Source organism: Dermacentor albipictus, chromosome 1 (genome assembly GCF_038994185.2).
Source record: "Dermacentor albipictus isolate Rhodes 1998 colony chromosome 1, USDA_Dalb.pri_finalv2, whole genome shotgun sequence".
In the NCBI taxonomy this organism is placed as follows: domain Eukaryota; kingdom Metazoa; phylum Arthropoda; class Arachnida; order Ixodida; family Ixodidae; genus Dermacentor; species Dermacentor albipictus.
The window spans coordinates 217,571,195-217,589,595 of record NC_091821.1 but is presented as its reverse complement, the minus strand read 5'-3'; the positions used below and the strand labels follow the sequence as shown (position 1 = coordinate 217,589,595).

The window sequence follows — 18,401 nt, the reverse complement described above, 5'->3', positions numbered from 1 at the left end:
CACGCTTTATAATGCCTGCTAGAATAAAGTAGGGTCCGAACTGCTCAAACCTTTCCAGCATGAATGAGAGCAGTGAGTGCTGTGTTCACTGGCGCACTGTCAAATGGCTCACCCATACCTGCACTCCAAAAGGTGCCACACAAGTGCCCGAGTTGGGAGCCACACAAGTGCCTGAACAGTGATGTGGCTATGCAGCCAAATGCAACCCATCTGTTTTGGAAGTGCCAGCCCCACACTCAGTAGTGGGACTGCCACCTGAGGGTGGTGCGTGTGTTGTGCTATGAAAAATGGATTAGTCTGTCAACTGGATTGGCAGATTCCGACAGGGCCATTTTGGACTTGCTCTTGGCAAAGGACATGCAGCTCCTAGGAAGGCTACGAATATGCCTCACCCCCCTATCTCGCCCTCCTTTTCCTAATACACATCGTAGGCCTTCAAGCCAATCATTAATAAAAGCATTTCTATCATCATAGAGGGGCTACTCATCTTTTCTTTCATCCCCGCTGCTTTTGCAGTCCAGTGTGTGTGCGGGACTGTGTGAGTGAGTGGATGAATGAGGCTAGGTATGTTAATGTACTGGAAAACTTTGATGACAAGAAAAGCAAAGGGAAATAAAAGTCTGTTTAATTAAACACAAATAGTTATTTTTAATTTTATGATCATATTTATGATAAAGTAAATAAAACTTTGGGAGAGTTTGCTGTTGGGCTAGTTGTACATGATTTCGAAATTGAAAATGGCGCCAGGAAACAAGACAAGTAAATGAGACACCTGCGCAGAAGCAGACAGAGTACATGCTCTGAATTCATTACAGCTCGTCTGCTTAACTATACTAGATGCTGACACTCTTCTGATGACTAACTGTTGTGCAGGCCTTGGAGCAGCACGTGTCCGGGACCTTTTCAAGGAAGCAAGGAAGCGAGCACCTTGTATTATCTACATAGATGAAATCGACGCTATTGGCCGAAAACGAAGCAATGTGTGAGTGTGCATGTGTTTACAGAGGGGTGAAATAGTTGTGCCTTTTTGTGCAGTTACTGTTGCTGTTTCTTAGCTTAAAAGTAGCATGGTGGAGATTTTTAGGTAGTAGGTGCAATGTTGTGTAAAACAGTGTAAAGACGGCAACAGGGTTTTACTCTTGATCCTGAAGCAGCAAGCTTTCCCCCTTTCACTGTGTGTGCAAGATGTGCACAACTATATAGGGAATGTGTGATATCTCAGTGAAATTGGCCATTTATCATCTTATTCTTTTTTTCATCAGAATACTGTCCGGAAGTGCAACATTCGGTAGTTTTGCAACACACGAGTCCCCACACCATGTCAGAGTTATACAGTAAACTCTCAGTTATACGAGCATCGGTTTAACGAATATTTCAGAGTAACAAGCTTTTAGAAAATCCGTGGCAATTTTCCTATGCATTCAATGCAAAAATCTTTCAGTTAAATGACTTTCTGAATAACAAATATTTCAGTTGAGTAAACTTGATCAGTGGACCAAGGCTCATCTTTTAAATCAGTTCAACGAAGAAGAAGAGTACAGTGAGGAAGGTGCAATGGTAGAGGCAGATTAAAATCCTGTAATTCTAGCCGAGGCTGTAGGATGCCTTGGGAAGTTACAAGATTTCGTATCTCAGCAACAAGCTGTGCCAGAAGAAATGCACAAAACTCTCGGGACAGCTTTGTTACTTCTCGCGCTTTAAGAGTACCAGTGCAAATGAAAAGTATATTTTTTTTCTTTTTCAAAGTGAGATAGGCAGCAACGTCCCTGTTGCACACTTCATATATATTGATGTGCATAACTCCATAAATTGCATTTCACACTTTTGACTTGATGGATGCTGTGCCCTATGCTTTCCCATATTCTAAACAGCAATGTAACTGTTACACACTTCATATATATTGATGTACATAACTCTGTAAGTTGCATTTCACAGTTATGACTCGACGTCTGCTGTGCCCTATGCTTTTCCATATTCTAGTGCATATTCAGTTTAGTGAACTTTCAATTAAGTGAACTATTTCCTTGGGTTCCTTGAAGTTCACTCAAATGAGAGTTCACTGTATGCCATGTCCTGTCATATACACATTGTCGTGGATGTATCAATATTCGGTCTACATGCACTCGCTAGTCAATGTAGCATTGGCCATAATTTTATTTCTAGATATTGTGGACACTTTACATAACTTAAGCCAACCTTTTAAAAAAAGGGGGTGCATCTTAGGCAGTTGCAACCAAAAACATACTGTTTTGTAGTTGTCCTGCGTGTCCTTTATAGTTGTCCTAAGAAGCCAACTAGTGTGTTTCGATTTGCTTTCAACACCACCCCATCGCTTCGTTTTACAAAAAACTGTGCAGCCTTCATTCTTTGAAAACATGATTGATAGTGCTGCAGATTACATGTGAAAGCATGCAGTGATTTCCTTTCCTTTTTTAGAGCCCAGAAAAAAGAACCATGTCAAAGATTACGTTATGGAAACAACTTCATTGGTTGTTTCTGAACACACTCTAGAACTGTTACTTTCGTTATTATGCCTTAAATGAATAATAGTATTAAGGGGAGACGCGGGTCGAAAAACGGCGATTTTCATTAAAAAAGTCAGTTTTATGTTTTCGACTGTTTCAACAAGATTGATCCCTCCTCTTTCATATATAAAGAAATCAGAGCCGTAAATGATCGGTAAATTATAAATAAACTCGGTGAAAGCACTCGAGGTGGCAAGAAAAGGTGCAAATCTGGCCCATTTTCCAGCGCGTGGTGCGTCAAATCGCGGCGTCGCAAGCCATTGGGCTTGTGCAAGGCAGTAGGCCTACACTTCTTCTCTCCGAGGTCGGCTTTGCCGCGTCACAATCTCCCCGGGAAGTAATAATAAAAACAACATTTCTCCGCCGAAACCAAGCGCTTCCGCTGGATTTCTAACTCACGTGGTGCAATTCCGGCCACGCCATTGGCTGCTAGCGCGCGACGCGGCCGCGGGTTGTCTGCTCTTTCTGCGACGCGCCGCTCTCTCGACGTGTTCCCAGGCTTTCGGCATTTTTCTGCTCCTTGTTTCGATGGATCCCGTGAAGAAACGCGATTTTCGATCTCGAAAGTATCGGTCGAAGCACAAGTTCAAGGGGACTCACCGCAAAGTCAAGCGGCGTGCAATGGAGACGTCCGCGGCAGCTAAGCCTAACCTAGGTGACGGCGACGCCTTCGACGGTTCAGAGCCGGCCGGCCGCTCAAGTTTCGTTGACAGCGCAGACGAATTCGTCAGCGCATCGGAGAAAAAGTAGATAATCTTCGACAATCAAGATAGGAGCGGCGAGGAGACGGGAAGCCCCTTTATCTGCGAGATCGGCGTCGGGAACGTGAGCGCCGCGGCATGTCCGGGGTGCGGACGGCGCGACCTTTTTATCCGCGAGTTGGCCAAATAACGGAAACGACTCGCGTCGTTTTTGGGGTTGTGTTGCAACAATTTGCGGCGTGTACCACGTCCGTTATCTCGTCAACGTATTCGTCGCGGCGTGCATCTCCGGCAGACGACGCTAACGGTGGAGCGCGCCCTTCGGCCAGCCCAAGAGAGAGTTTCGCCGTGAATATCAAGGCAGTAGTTGCAGCGCGCGCATTTAGAGCTGGACACAATCAACTCGTCCGATTTCGTGCAGTTCTTGGTTTACCAAAAACGATGCACCATAAATCGTTCACCGCCATAACAAAGAAAGTGCATCTCGCTGCTACAAAAGCAGTGGCTGAACTTGGAGTTGGCTCGGAAAGTAACAGCACAGGAAGTGGGTCAGCATGGTGCTCACGAAGACTCCATGAGAGAAGAACATATGGCGTTGGTGAATTGTAAAGTAGTGCACTGGATCTAGATACCCTGGCCTGCATTATGTGCAATTTTTATATAGATTTCAGCGCTACAACACAAATAAATAACTTTTATAACTTTCAATCATGTTTTTCTCAGCTTCATATTTTTGGCCAAACATGGCTTTTGTGCACGACATTTGATGTACTTATTGTGGTCCAATCAAGACCAAATTTGGTGTGCATCATCTTTAAGATGTGTAGAATGCACTGGTCTAGATTTTAGTGCAACCAGTTTATTTTTAAGAATGGAAATGTTCAATACCCTTGGGTACCAGTCACTGAAAACGAAGCATCAGATATGAAATTCTCTCAAAATGTTGCCTGTCAAGGGAAATGCATTATCTTGGTTATTAGCACTCAATGGAGTGTTGGGGACAAGAAACGCCATCTTGCACTGCTATATCATGCCAACTGCTAGGTCCAGTAGCTGCACAAACATGCACTGTTTCTCACTTATGCGTGGCACTTAGGACATGAAAGCATCGAGCTATCCTAAATCTAAAAACAGATTTGTAATGAGGATATCAAGCTGTATAAGTGGTACAATTTTCATTTGCCTAGCAATAATATTTAAAAAGAAAGGTTTCTGAGGAGCGTTGACTTGCATGATTGAACTTAACAAATTACGAGGGGTGCCTGAAAAGTTTGCAGCCGACCCATGAAATCTTTTTTGCGTGGTCTTGTTTTGCAATGCAATATGTTATTCAGTTATTTGAATGATCTCATGAGCAATCTGGATTTATTTTGATTTTTTTTTTGGGGGGGGGGGGTACAGCGGTTGAAAGCAAGGTTACGAAGCTGAAATATAGAAACAGGAATTCATAAAGTGAGCAGTCATTCAATACCTTTTGAAAAAATGACTGACATCACAAGAAATTCACAAGGTCATGCTGGAGACATTAGGGGACAATGCTACTTCTTATGCTATGGTGAAAAAGTAAGTTGCCAATTTCAAGCGAGGCCAGACATCAATTGAAGATGCTGCACGCAGTAGTTGTCTCTCAACAGCATGCACAGACCAAAAAGTGCAAGAGAGAGACATTGTAATGGCTGATTGACATGTCAAACAGCAGCACATTGCAGAATGTGTAGGCGTATCAGTGGTGAGGCTTGGCCATATCTTAACACAGCTCCTGAAAATGCACAAAGTATCGACTCGACGGGAGCCCAGACTTTTAACATTAGAGAACAAACGTCTGAGAGAACTTCACTCTGCAGAAAATCTCCAGCTGTTTAAAGCTGATATTAATCTTTTTCTGCAGAGATGCGTTGCAATGGATGAAACTTTGGTTAATCACTTTTGTCCTGAGTCATAAAAAGCCTCAAAACATTGGAAACATCTCACCTTTCTTGCCCCAAAAAAGGCAAAGGTGGTTCCATCCGCTGGCAAGGTTATGGCATCAGTGTTCTGGGATTTCAAGGGTGTTTTTCTCCTGAAATTCCTCCTGAAAGGTCAAACCATCAACGGGGAATACTATGCAGCTCAAAGTGGCCATCCTCATAGGAAAAATGGCGAGGGGTGCTCCGGAAAGGGGTGTTATTTCACCAGGACAATTCGCCAGTTCACACATCGGCTATTGCAATGGCTGCAGTTCACTCCTGTGGTTTCCAACTGCTTCAGCACTTGCCCTGTTCCCCTGATTTGGCTCTCAGACTACCACCTATTCCCACAGATGAAAAAACACCTTGGTGGAAGCCGTTTTGTTTCTGATAAAGCCATTGTGGATGCCATAAAGGACTTTTTAGAGGAGCAGGATGAAACGTTCTACCAAAGTGGAATAATGAAACTCCAAGAGTGATGGCATACATGTGTGCCCGTGAAGGCAGGCTATGTCGAGAACTAACTGCAAAATTTCGACCCACGGTCAGTGCGTCCTGGTCAGGCCACAAACTTTTCAGGCACCCCCCATAGCTAAGTACACTTCATAAAATACTTTGTTTCAAGTTACATGAAACACCTGATATACAAATGCCTTCACCCTTTACAAAAAGTGTTCCAAAATGGATTTGGATGATGTCATGTCTTTACATTCTTTTTCAGTGGCACTGAAGGATCAACTGGGGAAGAAGAACAGACATTAAATCAGCTTTTGGTAGAAATGGATGGTAAGGGCCATCTTATAAGTTTAGGCTTGTGCAATTATTTGACCTAATTTGAATCATACAGACTATGAGCGAGTGTATTAATTGACTTGATCTTGATAGCTTACAGCACTTTACAGTGCACTCAAAAAAAGGTAGTACCAAAGTACTTCGGTCTCAACTGGAAGAAAGTGGCTGACATCACTGGCTGTGTATTCTTTTTGAACATGGTTCCTTTTATTGACCACACACTTGGCCTGACAATTTTTTAGCACTTGGACCCCCCAAAATTAGAAAGAAAACAAGGAGAGGATGAGACAGTTGCCTTCTAAAACGAGGGTTGCGGCTTGAGTGACATCGTCACTGAAAAAAAAAAACCCAGAGAGCTACTTCTTCATACTTAAGAATAGGTCTGACAAGGCGATATCCAACTGGTATGGTTGGTTTTGAAGCACAGAAAAGCTGCAGGAATGGATGGCAGCTATCGCCATACCAGCACCGTGTGGAGCCATGTCTTAGTGGACAATGACCCCTTTGCTAAGCATACCACATAGTTTAACATTGGTGGCATCTCACAAGCGATGAATCAGGGTCGCATAGTATTCTCAGGTGATGGGCAGCTTTTTCTAGAGAAAATGCATGAGCAAGAGGCCCTCGGAATCTCAGAAGGGGATACCAATCATTTTGGTTGTTTACGAATGAACCAGGCATTTTCTTGATGCTGGAGAGAACAATGTTTCCATTGCTTTGACTTCAATTTAATTTCAGGATAGAAAGTAGTGCACACGCATTTCATCAATTGTCATATACCATGCAATAGGTTCAGCAAATCTGCCTTGAACAGCTCCAGGTTGTCTCTGGATGTTGCACACCAGCACGTCTGCTCACATGTGATCAATGTTGGAACCTAGCTTGCAGAAACCTTGTGCATGTCACTGGAGCTTGTTGGTAAGACTGCAACATACTCTGGTCTTCGATGTTCCTGTCGGCTCCTTGATTCTCCAGATTTTGAGCTGGCAATCTCCTGTTATGTGATTTTGGCCATTGAACATGTTTTTCAATACCTGACTTCAGCTGGCCTAGCACAACATACGTCAACATTGAAACTCCTCTGCGCTTGCTTAAATAGAGCAGTTCACTTCTTTATCATGCTATAGGAGGCAGCATATTTTCCCAAGGTCACCACTATACTGTGATGGATACCAGCCGAATTTAACCCTTTCAGGGACTTAAATTCAATCATTGCCGGTCTTTTGAAGCTCATTTTGATCTAGTTGCATGCATTGCCACCTTTCAGCAGCCACCATACTCTATGTGTGTGCTGCACATGTGCCAGTTTTTGTCACATTATTTTTTAGAGGCACGTCTACCATACAAAAAGGGCGGACTCTGTCGAAATGTTTTACTGCATTGGGCTGAATATTTATGAGACAACCCTCGTACATAACATTGAGCAGCCATCCATGCCTTCATGGTCTATCTGACACTTGGCTAATTCACTACCCTACATAAAGTGCACAAGAACCATCATGTCTTCTTTTCCTCTAGTAAAGTTAATTTGGCCTCCCAGTGAATGTCGCAGTGGGCCAGTGGAAGGGCCATAGGGGATCTACTGTATGGGAGTTGGAAAAAAAAAAGACTGCACATATTACTGAATCATGTGAACAACTAATCAGATGAGAATATGCTGTTGCTGCTTATTTAGAGAGGACTGGAGTACAAGACATGTACACGAATGCAGTGTGTGCGTGTGTGTGTGTGTGTGTGCGCGCGCGTGCGCGCGCGCGTGTGTTGTGTGTGTGTGTGCGCGCGCATGCGTGTGTGTGTGTTTGTGTGTGTGTGTGTGTACACACTCACATGCACATACATGCATACGTACATGCAGGGTGTCCCAGCTAACTTCAGCCAGAGTTTTAAAATATGTGAATGCAACGTAGCTGGACAGAACCAAGGTTAATGTTTGCTGTCGCTTGGAGATACTTGAATTATTTTTTGCATTCTGCCTAATTAGATAATTAGTCCTAATTAATTAACCAACTTCTCAAATATTATAATTAGATGGAAAATGTCAATATTAATATTGTAGAGCGACATGAAAAACTACCTATGCAGCTTTCTGTTGCTCAATATGTGCTACACAAAAATGTTCCGAGCGTGAAAGAAGACCGCAAATACACGCAAAGTGCCTCGAGTGTCCGGTCATGTGGCAATTTTGTGTGCATTTTGCGGGCTTCTTTTCTGCTGTGAAAAAAACTTTTATGTAGCATGCATTGAGCAACATAAAGCTGTATTTGGAGTTTTTCATGTCACTCTACAATTTTCTTATTGACATTTTAAATCTAATTATAATATTTTGAGTTAATTGAGTAATTATCTAATTAGGCAGAACGAAAGAAATAGTTTGAATATCTCCAAGCGACAGCAAACAACATTACCTTGGTTCTGTCGATCTACTGGCATTTGCATATTCTTAAAGTCTGGAAATTTGCGGGTGCTTGTTGGAGTCGGTTGGCACAAGACAGAGCTAATTGGAGTCGACATAAAATAGGCTGATGATGATGTTGTTGAAAATTACCTGGGACACCCTGTATATGCACATCGCATCCATGCGCATGTCTATTATTTTGCAGTCTACTGTATTGTACAAGAAAAGTGCATATTCATCTGCTGTGTCACGACAACCAGCCCCAGTCGAAGTTTTGCTTAAAGGAATCTATGGGTGGTTTAGTGCCACTTACTGACCGCCTTAAGTTCCTGCTGTACAGTCATACCTGGGTTTAATGGCCTTGTACTTGTAGCCAGGAACTCCAATAAAGGACTGTTTTATCAAATTAAAGCTTCCGTATCTTAAATGTGAGACTAATTCTACACACAGCCATAACAGTCCTACTGCTACCACATTGTAAATGAACATGTTTAATTAAGACTATACCATAAATTTGTAGTGAATCACATTAACAAAGTGTCCTCACTGAATTTGTGTATCCACCTAATCTTTAAACTGCGAGATAAGGTGTAGCCGATGGTCAACTAAGATACCCTTGTGCTTCTATACAACATTACTGTAGCAGGCCTCCAGCCTAAAAGTTCATTTTTAGTAGTAGTCAATATTTAGTGTTTTATGTCATATTAAACCACACAGGTTGTCATCATTTAGAGCTCCGGGTTCATTTTGACCACCTTTGATTAAGTACACAAGCGTTATTGCTTTCTACCTACATTGAAATGTTGCCACTAAAGGCAGGCATTTAGAAGTCTCACCTGTGACAACGTATTCAGCAGCATTGGGCCAAAGCTATTATGCCAAACAAAGGGCTTTCTTTTTTTGGTTGCCGGCTTAACTAGTGTTTAAAAGCAGTAGGTAGGCAAACCCTCTTTTTCACCCACCCACCCACACCCTAAAAAAAAGGAAATATTACACATTCTCACACCTTTGTGCTTAGCCATTGAAACCAAGCTCTGCAGCTGATAAAGTCATAAGAAACTTGTTGCATGGTGTTCTCTGAAACAAAAAATTAAATTATGGGGTTTTACGTGCCAAAACCACTTTCTGATTATGAGGCACGCCGTAGTGGAGGACTCCGGAAATTTCGACCACCTGGGGTTCTTTAACGTGCACCTAAATCTAAGTACACGGGTGTTTTCGCATTTCGCCCCCATCGAAATGCGGCCGCCGTGGCCGGGATTCGATCCCGCGACCTCGTGCTCAGCAGCCCAACACCATAGCCACTGAGCAACCATGGCGGGTATCTCTGAAACAGAGAAGTAGCTTTAGAGTTTAATGCTCTGCATATTGCCCAGACTATACCTACTTTGTTTTGTTAATTCAAAATAATTAAGTTCTGCAGTTATACTGGCCAAAACCATGATCTAATTATGAACCATGCCGAAGTCTATTTTTTTACCACTTCGATTTCTTCAACATGCACCTAAATTTAAGTACACAAGCATTTTTGGATTTCACCCTATTCGAAATGCGGCCGCTGCAGCCAGGATCGAACATGCGACTTTGAGCTATGCAGTGCAACGCCAGAGCCATTACGCTACTATGTCAAATTATTTTGCTTTGTGTCGAGATGGCGTTAAAATTCTTTGATATGTTTATAGTAGAAAACAGAGAAAAATGGTACTAATCTAGTTTCCATTTATTGCTAGAATTTTTCAAAATGCTTCTTGGTGTTAAACTAATACCTCTTTGTAAATATTGAATTCTTTCAGGAATGGCCACAAAGGAAGGTGTCATTCTGCTCGCATCAACCAATAGATCTGAGGTCTTAGACAAGGTAAAATGATCTACAATCTTTTCTTACCACTGTTATCAGGCCTGTTCATGATGGAGAAAAAAAAATAGTAAAGTTAAGACTAAAGTTATTCTGCTAAATGTAGCACTTGAAGTATCATTACAATGACACTGTTGATGTCATGGTGTAGTGAAGAGGCAGAAAACTTCCAGAAGTAGTGAATAATGAATCCAATACATTAGCGATTGAACGTGTGCTCAGAAAGCAATATTAAACGCACTTCATAAAATTCATTTTCATTCTTTTCAGGCTCTTCTGAGGCCTGGTCGATTTGACCGCCACATCTTGATTGACTTGCCTAGTCTGGCAGAGCGAAAAGAGATATTTGAGCAACACTTGAAAGTAATCAATCTGGACAACCCCCCTTCACATTACTCCCAACGTCTCGCTCAGCTCACTCCAGGGTTCAGTGGCAAGTCTGTCTTATTTTCACTTTTCCCAGTCTTTCTATGTTTAACTTTGAAGGGCTCCTTATCAGGCCACATCGCAAATTTTAGTTACACGTATACTGGCAATTCTAAGACACCACCTAGGGATCATTTCACCGAAATCTAGGGCGGTTGCTTGGGCTAGTTGGCAATTCATGATCAAAAATGATGTACAGCGTGAAGGACAAGGACTGCGAGAGACGACATACACAGCGCTGTGTATGTCGTCTCTCGCAGTCCTTGTCCTTCGCGCTGTACGTTATTTTTCACCGAAATCATTTTACAAATCAGTTTATTATTGGAGGAGATAGAAAAAGTGAACACCCTGTTACCATACCACCAGGAGGTGAGCGTGACTACCAACAGAGACACCCTCTCCCTCTGCCTCGAGTACTGTCTGCAGGAAACGTTTCTTCCCCTCTTTCTCCCATACCGGAGCCGTGGGACTGCTTCTGGTTCGCATGGCGAGCGCCACCTCCTCCTTTTTTTCCTCCTATTTTACTGTGCGGCACCATTTCCAGTGGCATCGTTGCATGTTCTACATTGTATGATTTACCAAAGTAACTTGTCATGGTGAGTGACATTGCTAGGACTATGTTTTACTTCGACTCTAAAGCTGGGCATGGCTTTTCCTCCAGAGGGAGGAAGCACAGTGTTTGGTTTTCAATTTCATAATTTTTCATGGCATGTTAAGGATGCGCTGAACTTGTCTCATTAAAATAGCCGAACATAGTGAGAGACACCCTGTAAGGGCTTTTTATTTATTATTAAAAAACGATGCAAAAATGGCTTTTCTTTTTTACCTGGAATTCTCCATGAGTGTGCTTAAAGCTAAAAAAAATATCTTGCAACCTTAATATATAGCAAAGAATAATTGTTCATTTACTATTATGAACTGCCCGCTTCACTCCTTGGAACTTTGTTGAAAATATGGTTTTGAGATTGTAGTGTTCCTCAACTGATGCTGTGCAAACTACTGCAGACTACCAGCGGTATGAAAGCACTGAAAACGTGATGCTCCGGACTGCACTTTCTCACGCCATCTACACCGGATGCTGGTTTCATTGTGAATGTTCTTCTTATTGCTGTCGCATTTCAAGTGGCAGACGACCCATATGCCTGTGTCGTCCTATATTTCAGTATCGATAGCCGCCATATTGGTCTAAAAAATCTTATTAAATTGCAAACGATAGAACAGCTACTGGCATCTGTGTAGTAACAGGAAAACATACTTTTAAGGCCTCTTTGTTGCGAAGTTACCGTGACATGGCAAAATTACCATAAGCCAGAAAGTGGCAGTCACTTGTGACAAGCCAAGGTTGTCAGAAGTGAGGTTAATTGACTTCCACATAAAAATCTGGCAGATCCCACACTCTGTAGGAATTGATGTTATGTGAAGCAGTGTGCTCCCCGGGGAGCCTACTAAGTTAACGAAACAACCATGAGAGCACCAAGATGTAGGTGGCTGTTTCATGACTTACATGACATGCATGTCATGACCTATCATTGATGTTCACCATACACTCTTGTCATACTACACCAATTTTGGTACACACCAAGTTAACGAAACGACAATGAGAGCACCAAGATGTAAGCGGCTTGGTAGATATTGTCAAAGTGGCAAATGTTCGCCAAGAAATGCTTCACATTTAATAATGTTTACTTAGTTTTAGATAAAGTTTATTCTTTGTTTGCATCTTTCTGAACAGGTGCAGACATTGCCAACGTGTGCAATGAAGCTGCGCTTCATGCTGCACGTAACAAGGAGAAGGTAGTCTCATCAGGGAACCTGGAGTATGCTGTTGAGAGAGTTGTTGGAGGTAAGTGCTTTAATATTGTGGTACCAAACATTGTTGTTCATATGTATAGTGTGAAGCTAGAGACAACAGGGTTATATTGCTGTTCCACAAATATAGACAATATTTTGTTTCCCATACCGTTACTGTCAGTATAAATTTTATGTAGCACTGAGCTACATTAAAATATTGTGCACTAAGAAAATAGCAGTTGTAGAGCAACAGGAGAGTAGCCATCAGGCAGCAAGAGTTGCCAAGCTTAGTGATAGAATCACTGCTAAAATTTGCATGTGCCACCTACCTTCAAGGACAATGTCCTCTTAGACCTAAAAAAAAGAACGAAAGAAAGAATCGGGCAGAACAATTAAGAATGATTGTCCACATCAAGCAGTGTGACATGCTGGGCTTGTCGCCAATACAGAGGGAACAAGCCAAAACACCGAGATCTGGACACGCGAGGTCTCAGCGCAAGGGCTGAGATCTCTCATGTCTCATCCTGAGTGTTCTGGCTTGTCACCTCACTTCACATCAATGCAAGTTGACACAACACCAGTAGACACCAGTAGAAACACTGAATGCTCACTGTTCTCCCTACCCTGATGATGAATAGGAGGTGATGTTAGTGCTTGTGCCAACCAAGCTAGGCATTCCTCTGCTCCTTGAATTCCTTTTTTTTTTTGCCTCTCCTTTCTTCATCTTTCTTTTTCCACATCACTGTACACAGCTAGAGACATGATTCATTCAAAGTTTGGGAAGTTGGCAAAGAACTGCTGTAACAATGACATGGTTACAGTTTTTCAGTGCAGTGGTGAGAATGGCACACCGTTTGCACCAATTCATAACAGCTGCTACATTGTAATGCTACAAATGAGAAAAACTATGCCAAGTGGCACTGTGGTCAATCCAGATCGCGGGATCTATCATCCTATGTGAAGGATGCCCTTCCGTCTCCTCTCACAGCTGAAGGGTCCCGACTTGCAACTGATGTTTTTAAACATCCATCCACCCTGCTTCATCTTCTGTCATGTAAACGATAAAGGCTCGTGTTGTTGTTTATTATGGCTGCCAAGAAACTCCTGCTTTAACACAGTTCCAAACTGATCCTTTGGACCCACCAGTATCTACTCCAAAGAACATTATGTGTATGGTGATAAAATTTCAGGTGCCATACTACATCTCGCTGGATTTTTAGAATATGTTCGATGCATGTGACATCACAAAAAATGTCAGCCATGAAGCAAAGTTGATACTATTCCCCGTGTTATTGGTGGGGCAGGTTCTCAGCCATCTGCATGCTATTTGGATGCTGCAAAGAGATATTTGTTGGCTCGGCACTAAAATATAACTTTTGCTCACCAACTTTGCATGAAACATAAGTGGTTCGGCCTAGCAAAAAGCCAATGCGTGAAGCTTGCTGCTAATATGTTCGCACCAATCACTGGTAGGACTTCTGACACATAATGTAGTCTTGTTATACCAGGTGCTTCTTTATATAGGGAAATTTTCTTTAAAGAAACTCATGTCTAGGCTTCTGCCATTTTGCAGATATGCAAGCACATGCCTAGGGGGACATTAGCTGCAAGAAAAATTTCCCCAATTATTTCGCTAATTAACTGAAATATGTCATTAACTTTTTCATTAGTAACCTTACGGCACATGTTGTAATTGCAAAATTGAAGCTGAGGAGTAGTGAAGTTACGATGGCTTACCAGAAATCCTAAGGTTAACACCGCTTTCAAAATATCCGCCCCCAAAATCTGTTAAATAATGCTTTGGCATTCCAGTTAACACTGTCCTGAGGCACACCTTTAGGAAACTTAACTGGAATACCCTTGTATATTGTAGCACATTCTAAGGATGCATATCTCGAAAGTAGTGCTAGTTCTAGGATTTTTGCTAAAGCAAAAAGCCAATGTGTGAAGCTTGCTGCTAATATGTCAAAGAATGGTAGAGCGGCTTCCCCAGAAAGGCGGTAGTCCCGAGTCCGAGTCCTGGGCCAGTACAAATTTTTCTTCAGCTGCGAAGCTTTCCTTTCGAGGAACCTGTATGGGTTTCCTTTGTAGCACTTAGCTACGTTTGGGTGGATGTCTCATTTTCCCTTTAATAATTACTTCTCTCTACCTTGCGGGTTTCTGCACAACTATTATGTCAAACTTCTTGCCTTTGCTTCAAGTTGTTGACAAATTCGACTTCGCCGTGCCCTCTGCCAGCCACCTGGTCAGCTCGGATGGTAGAGCGGCTGCCCCAGATAGGTGGTGGTCCCGGGTTCGAGTCCCGGACCAGGACGAATTTTTCAACTGCGAGGCTTCTTTCGAGGAACCTGTATGGGTGTCCTTTGTAGCAATTGCCATGAATTGGTGGATGTCTCATTTCCCTGAATTACTTCTCTCCACCTTGCAGGTTTCCGCAGAGCTATTACGCCAGTTCTCAGTTTATATTCGTAAATGAGAGTAGAAGGCCCCATATGGTTACACACACAAAAACCTGGGCTCTCAGCACACATTTAACTCGAAATTTCAATTTTGAAATCGCTGCCTCTCAACTCCTCCCACCGACACCAACAGTCATTTTAGCAAGGCTGTTTGATGTCTGGAACTGAGGAATCACCTCCATCTTGTCTGCTTTGAAACTGTTCGAGACCATATCGAGCGTCTTTCTCCACACAATCTAAGACCCAACAGCATAGCAACGACGTCGCCGCTGAATTGTGTCCACAATTCCTTTACTTGCATGATAAAAAGTTTAGAGGGACGTTTCACTTTGTGATCGCAGGTGACGTGCCAGCATATGGGTGCTATAGTGTACATGACGCTATTGACCCTTGGTGCACCTAAACACCTACACTGTCCGCATCGCAGATCGTATTCAAGACAGGGCTCGCGCGGCCGCGCCATACACAGCAGCCGCCGGAGTAGAACGCCGCCTTGTAAACATTTGCTTACTAACGAACTTCACTATTATGGTGTCAAGCTCGCACAGGCAAACATGAACACTTCACACTTGATGACTGCAGACATTCACTGTCAAAACAGTGGCGTGAGAAATCGCGGCAGATGCAGTGAGCGAAGTTACGCTTCAATGCAAACTGAGAGCTGAGAACACTGCACACGCAAAGCTACGAGCCGTCGACCCACCTTGACTGTGCCTCCAAAGCAGATCGCTTTCAAGATAAAGCCCATGCAACCGCGCCCGCCTCCCTCACCTTCCCTGGTGTCATGTGCGCAACGAAATATGCCACGCTTCCTCCCTTGCGCATGCGAATTGAACCACCATTGTCGGCTCACCGTCGTACGCTTTCACTCGCACACTGTTGCTGCTGCCACCAGCTGTTATGGGCACGGGGTTTTGGCGACCTTCTACAGCGTCTGCTTGGAGCTCGAACCAGATTTACCATCAGAGAGAGTCCGGCAGGGAAGAAGAGGTGATGTAAAAACAATAACAAGTTTTATACACCGTTACGGGTGAGCAGTGTGCTCCAAGACAAAAAGTACAGAAATGTTCAGCGTGCATGCTCCTGCACGCATGGGCAGAGAATATCTGTCTGTGGTATCTCGCTGGCCTTCTCATATGCCACACCATTTGGGCAACCACATTCTCTCTTTCTCTCTGGTAGAGGGCGTTGTCTGCACACTGGTCAGCACACACAGAGGAATAGAGAATAACACTCACTGGTGGAGAGGTGGGTAGCGCAGGTAATGTCAGGTCAACATACTGGCCATCCTACGTACAGGAATTCAGAGAAAAACCACTGACTCACTGGTGGAGAGGTGGGGAGCGCAGGTAATGTTGGGTCAACACACCGGCCATACTACACACAGGAATTCGGAGAAAAACCAGTCACTGGCGTAGAGGGGTTGAACAGAGGACAGCGGAGAGTAGGATTTGCACTGGTGCATAATCCATCGCACACACCCGATGGACAAGTCTTTTGTTGATGAGCATGACGATTAGACACGTCGTGCCTCAGGCGTTTGGCATCCGTTTCCGTCATCGTCGCACAGTGAACCGTAACAACACACAGTTTATGGCGCACAAGGACGATGTTTTCCAAGTACGTCTGTATCGCAAACAATACCTGTAGCAACTGCCAGAAAAGGTCAACCCGGTGTGGATCTGCCTTGCGACACTTTGCCTCGTTTGTCCTTTCGGCCCTCGCTCAATGTTATCTACACTTTCCTCTAGTGGCGGTATTTTGCCGCGTGCTTGCGCTCTTTCGTACTTTCCCCAACACGGGATTTTCTTCACCTCGTGGCACCTTTCTCGTTCGCTTGCTTCACAGCTTCAGACGGACACCGCCAATTTGAAGAGCTGGACAGTTACACTTGCACGTAAAAGCACTAGCAAACCACAGGTATGCACCGAGACATACGTGAAAAAAGCGAGTGCAGCCTTGATGTTTTCCAATTACTACAGTCACTTCCAGTGTTTTTAGTACACAAAAACACGGCCTTCGAGACCAGCTTCTATTACCTGAGGGAGCCGTTTCCATGGGTGCCTATTTATTTTATCACCACTCATTGTTTCCAGACTGCTTTATGATTCAAGTGCAACATTAAAAAATTCTAATAAACAATTTTTACTGCACCAGATGCATTCAAATTTTGCCAGCTTGCTGTGGGACGCGTACAGTTTAACATGCAATGCATAATTTCAGCTCTAAAATTTGCTGTTGTGGCCCCTTAAGCAAACATGACTTTACTACTCGGCTTCAATTTTTCAGTTGCATCATGTGCAGTAAAGTTAATAAAAAAATAATTGGCATGTTTTAGTTACAAATTAGCAAAATCATGGTTAAATTTTGTCTTTCTCCTAATTTCCACTGAGCCATATAGCCTATCAGCAAAAATGGCGAGGGCCTTGATATGGCAGTTTCTTTTTTCTGAAAAGGACTCCACATAAAAATAAACACCTGGTATAATATATTGAGCAGAAAATTTGGGCATGCAGTAAACCTCCTGCCCCCATTCTCTATTGGTTTCATAAGGCCCCCCTCCCATCCCATGCTACCCTGGCCCCAATAGTCATCAATGGCGATTAGACCTAAGGTGGCATTAGTTGATGCCTGCTTTTGGATCTACCTGTAACCAATCGGCAAGCTAACTTGCATGTGACATTGCACTCATGGCCTCTACCACCTCCAAATTTCAAGTTGATATTATTTTGGTGAAGGATGACACTGAGGAAAAGTCTAATTAATTTCTCTGGACTGCCCGATTATTTAGACATTTTTGTGATCCTTTCTGTTTTGGGAAATTGGTTGGTGACTACGTATATATATAACACAGCCCCACCATATTGCAGCGCCTATGCTAGTCAGTTTATTTTACTGCAGAAGCTGTTTTTCTCAAGGCCTCTCACACACTTCCGTTTCATGGAAACTGTCATCTCCTCATGTGGCTCAATACAGGACAGCCCACATACAGTCGAACGCCTTTATAACGAAGTACTTGGGGCCTCAGAAATCTATTCGTTGTACAAGTCACTTTGTTTTAAAGGTCGCATACTGTATAGTTCACTGTGGAACCAGGACAGAATTATTCCTTCGTTATGCTGGCCGTTTCCTTGTAGAGGCATATCTGTATATCGAGTTGGCATATATATATATATATAGCCAGCCATCTGTACTACTCCTGGTTGCTGATTGCTGATGTGCTGATTGCTGGCTCTACTGTCTACGGAATAACGGAAAAAAAAAAACAATAAACACTTAAATATCCTCACTGAAACCTTCAAGCACATCATTCCTTTGATAAACTAAATTTGTATTTTTGGATCTTTCATACATGCGTAATGCAAAAAGGCCTGTGTACTGTGCATTGGGTGCACATTAAATAACCCCAGGAGGCCAAAATTAATCCGGAGTCCCCCACTGCAGTGTGCCTCATAATCAATCGCAGTTTTGGCACGTAAAACTCCAGAATGTATTCTTTTTTTCTCCACGC

The 18,401-nt window shown here is 43.1% G+C and overlaps 1 protein-coding gene across 1 annotated transcript in view; it reads left to right on the top strand.

Moving 5' to 3' along the window:
• Positions 1-18,401, top strand: part of Spg7 (SPG7 matrix AAA peptidase subunit, paraplegin) — a 91,256-nt gene that overhangs the window by 33,876 nt on the left and 38,979 nt on the right. The window contains exons 9-13 of the mRNA XM_070530893.1: positions 874-982; positions 5,894-5,958; positions 10,153-10,217; positions 10,485-10,647; positions 12,373-12,483. Of these exons, the coding sequence (XP_070386994.1) occupies positions 874-982; positions 5,894-5,958; positions 10,153-10,217; positions 10,485-10,647; positions 12,373-12,483 (513 nt within the window). The remainder of the gene's footprint in view (positions 1-873; positions 983-5,893; positions 5,959-10,152; positions 10,218-10,484; positions 10,648-12,372; positions 12,484-18,401) is intronic.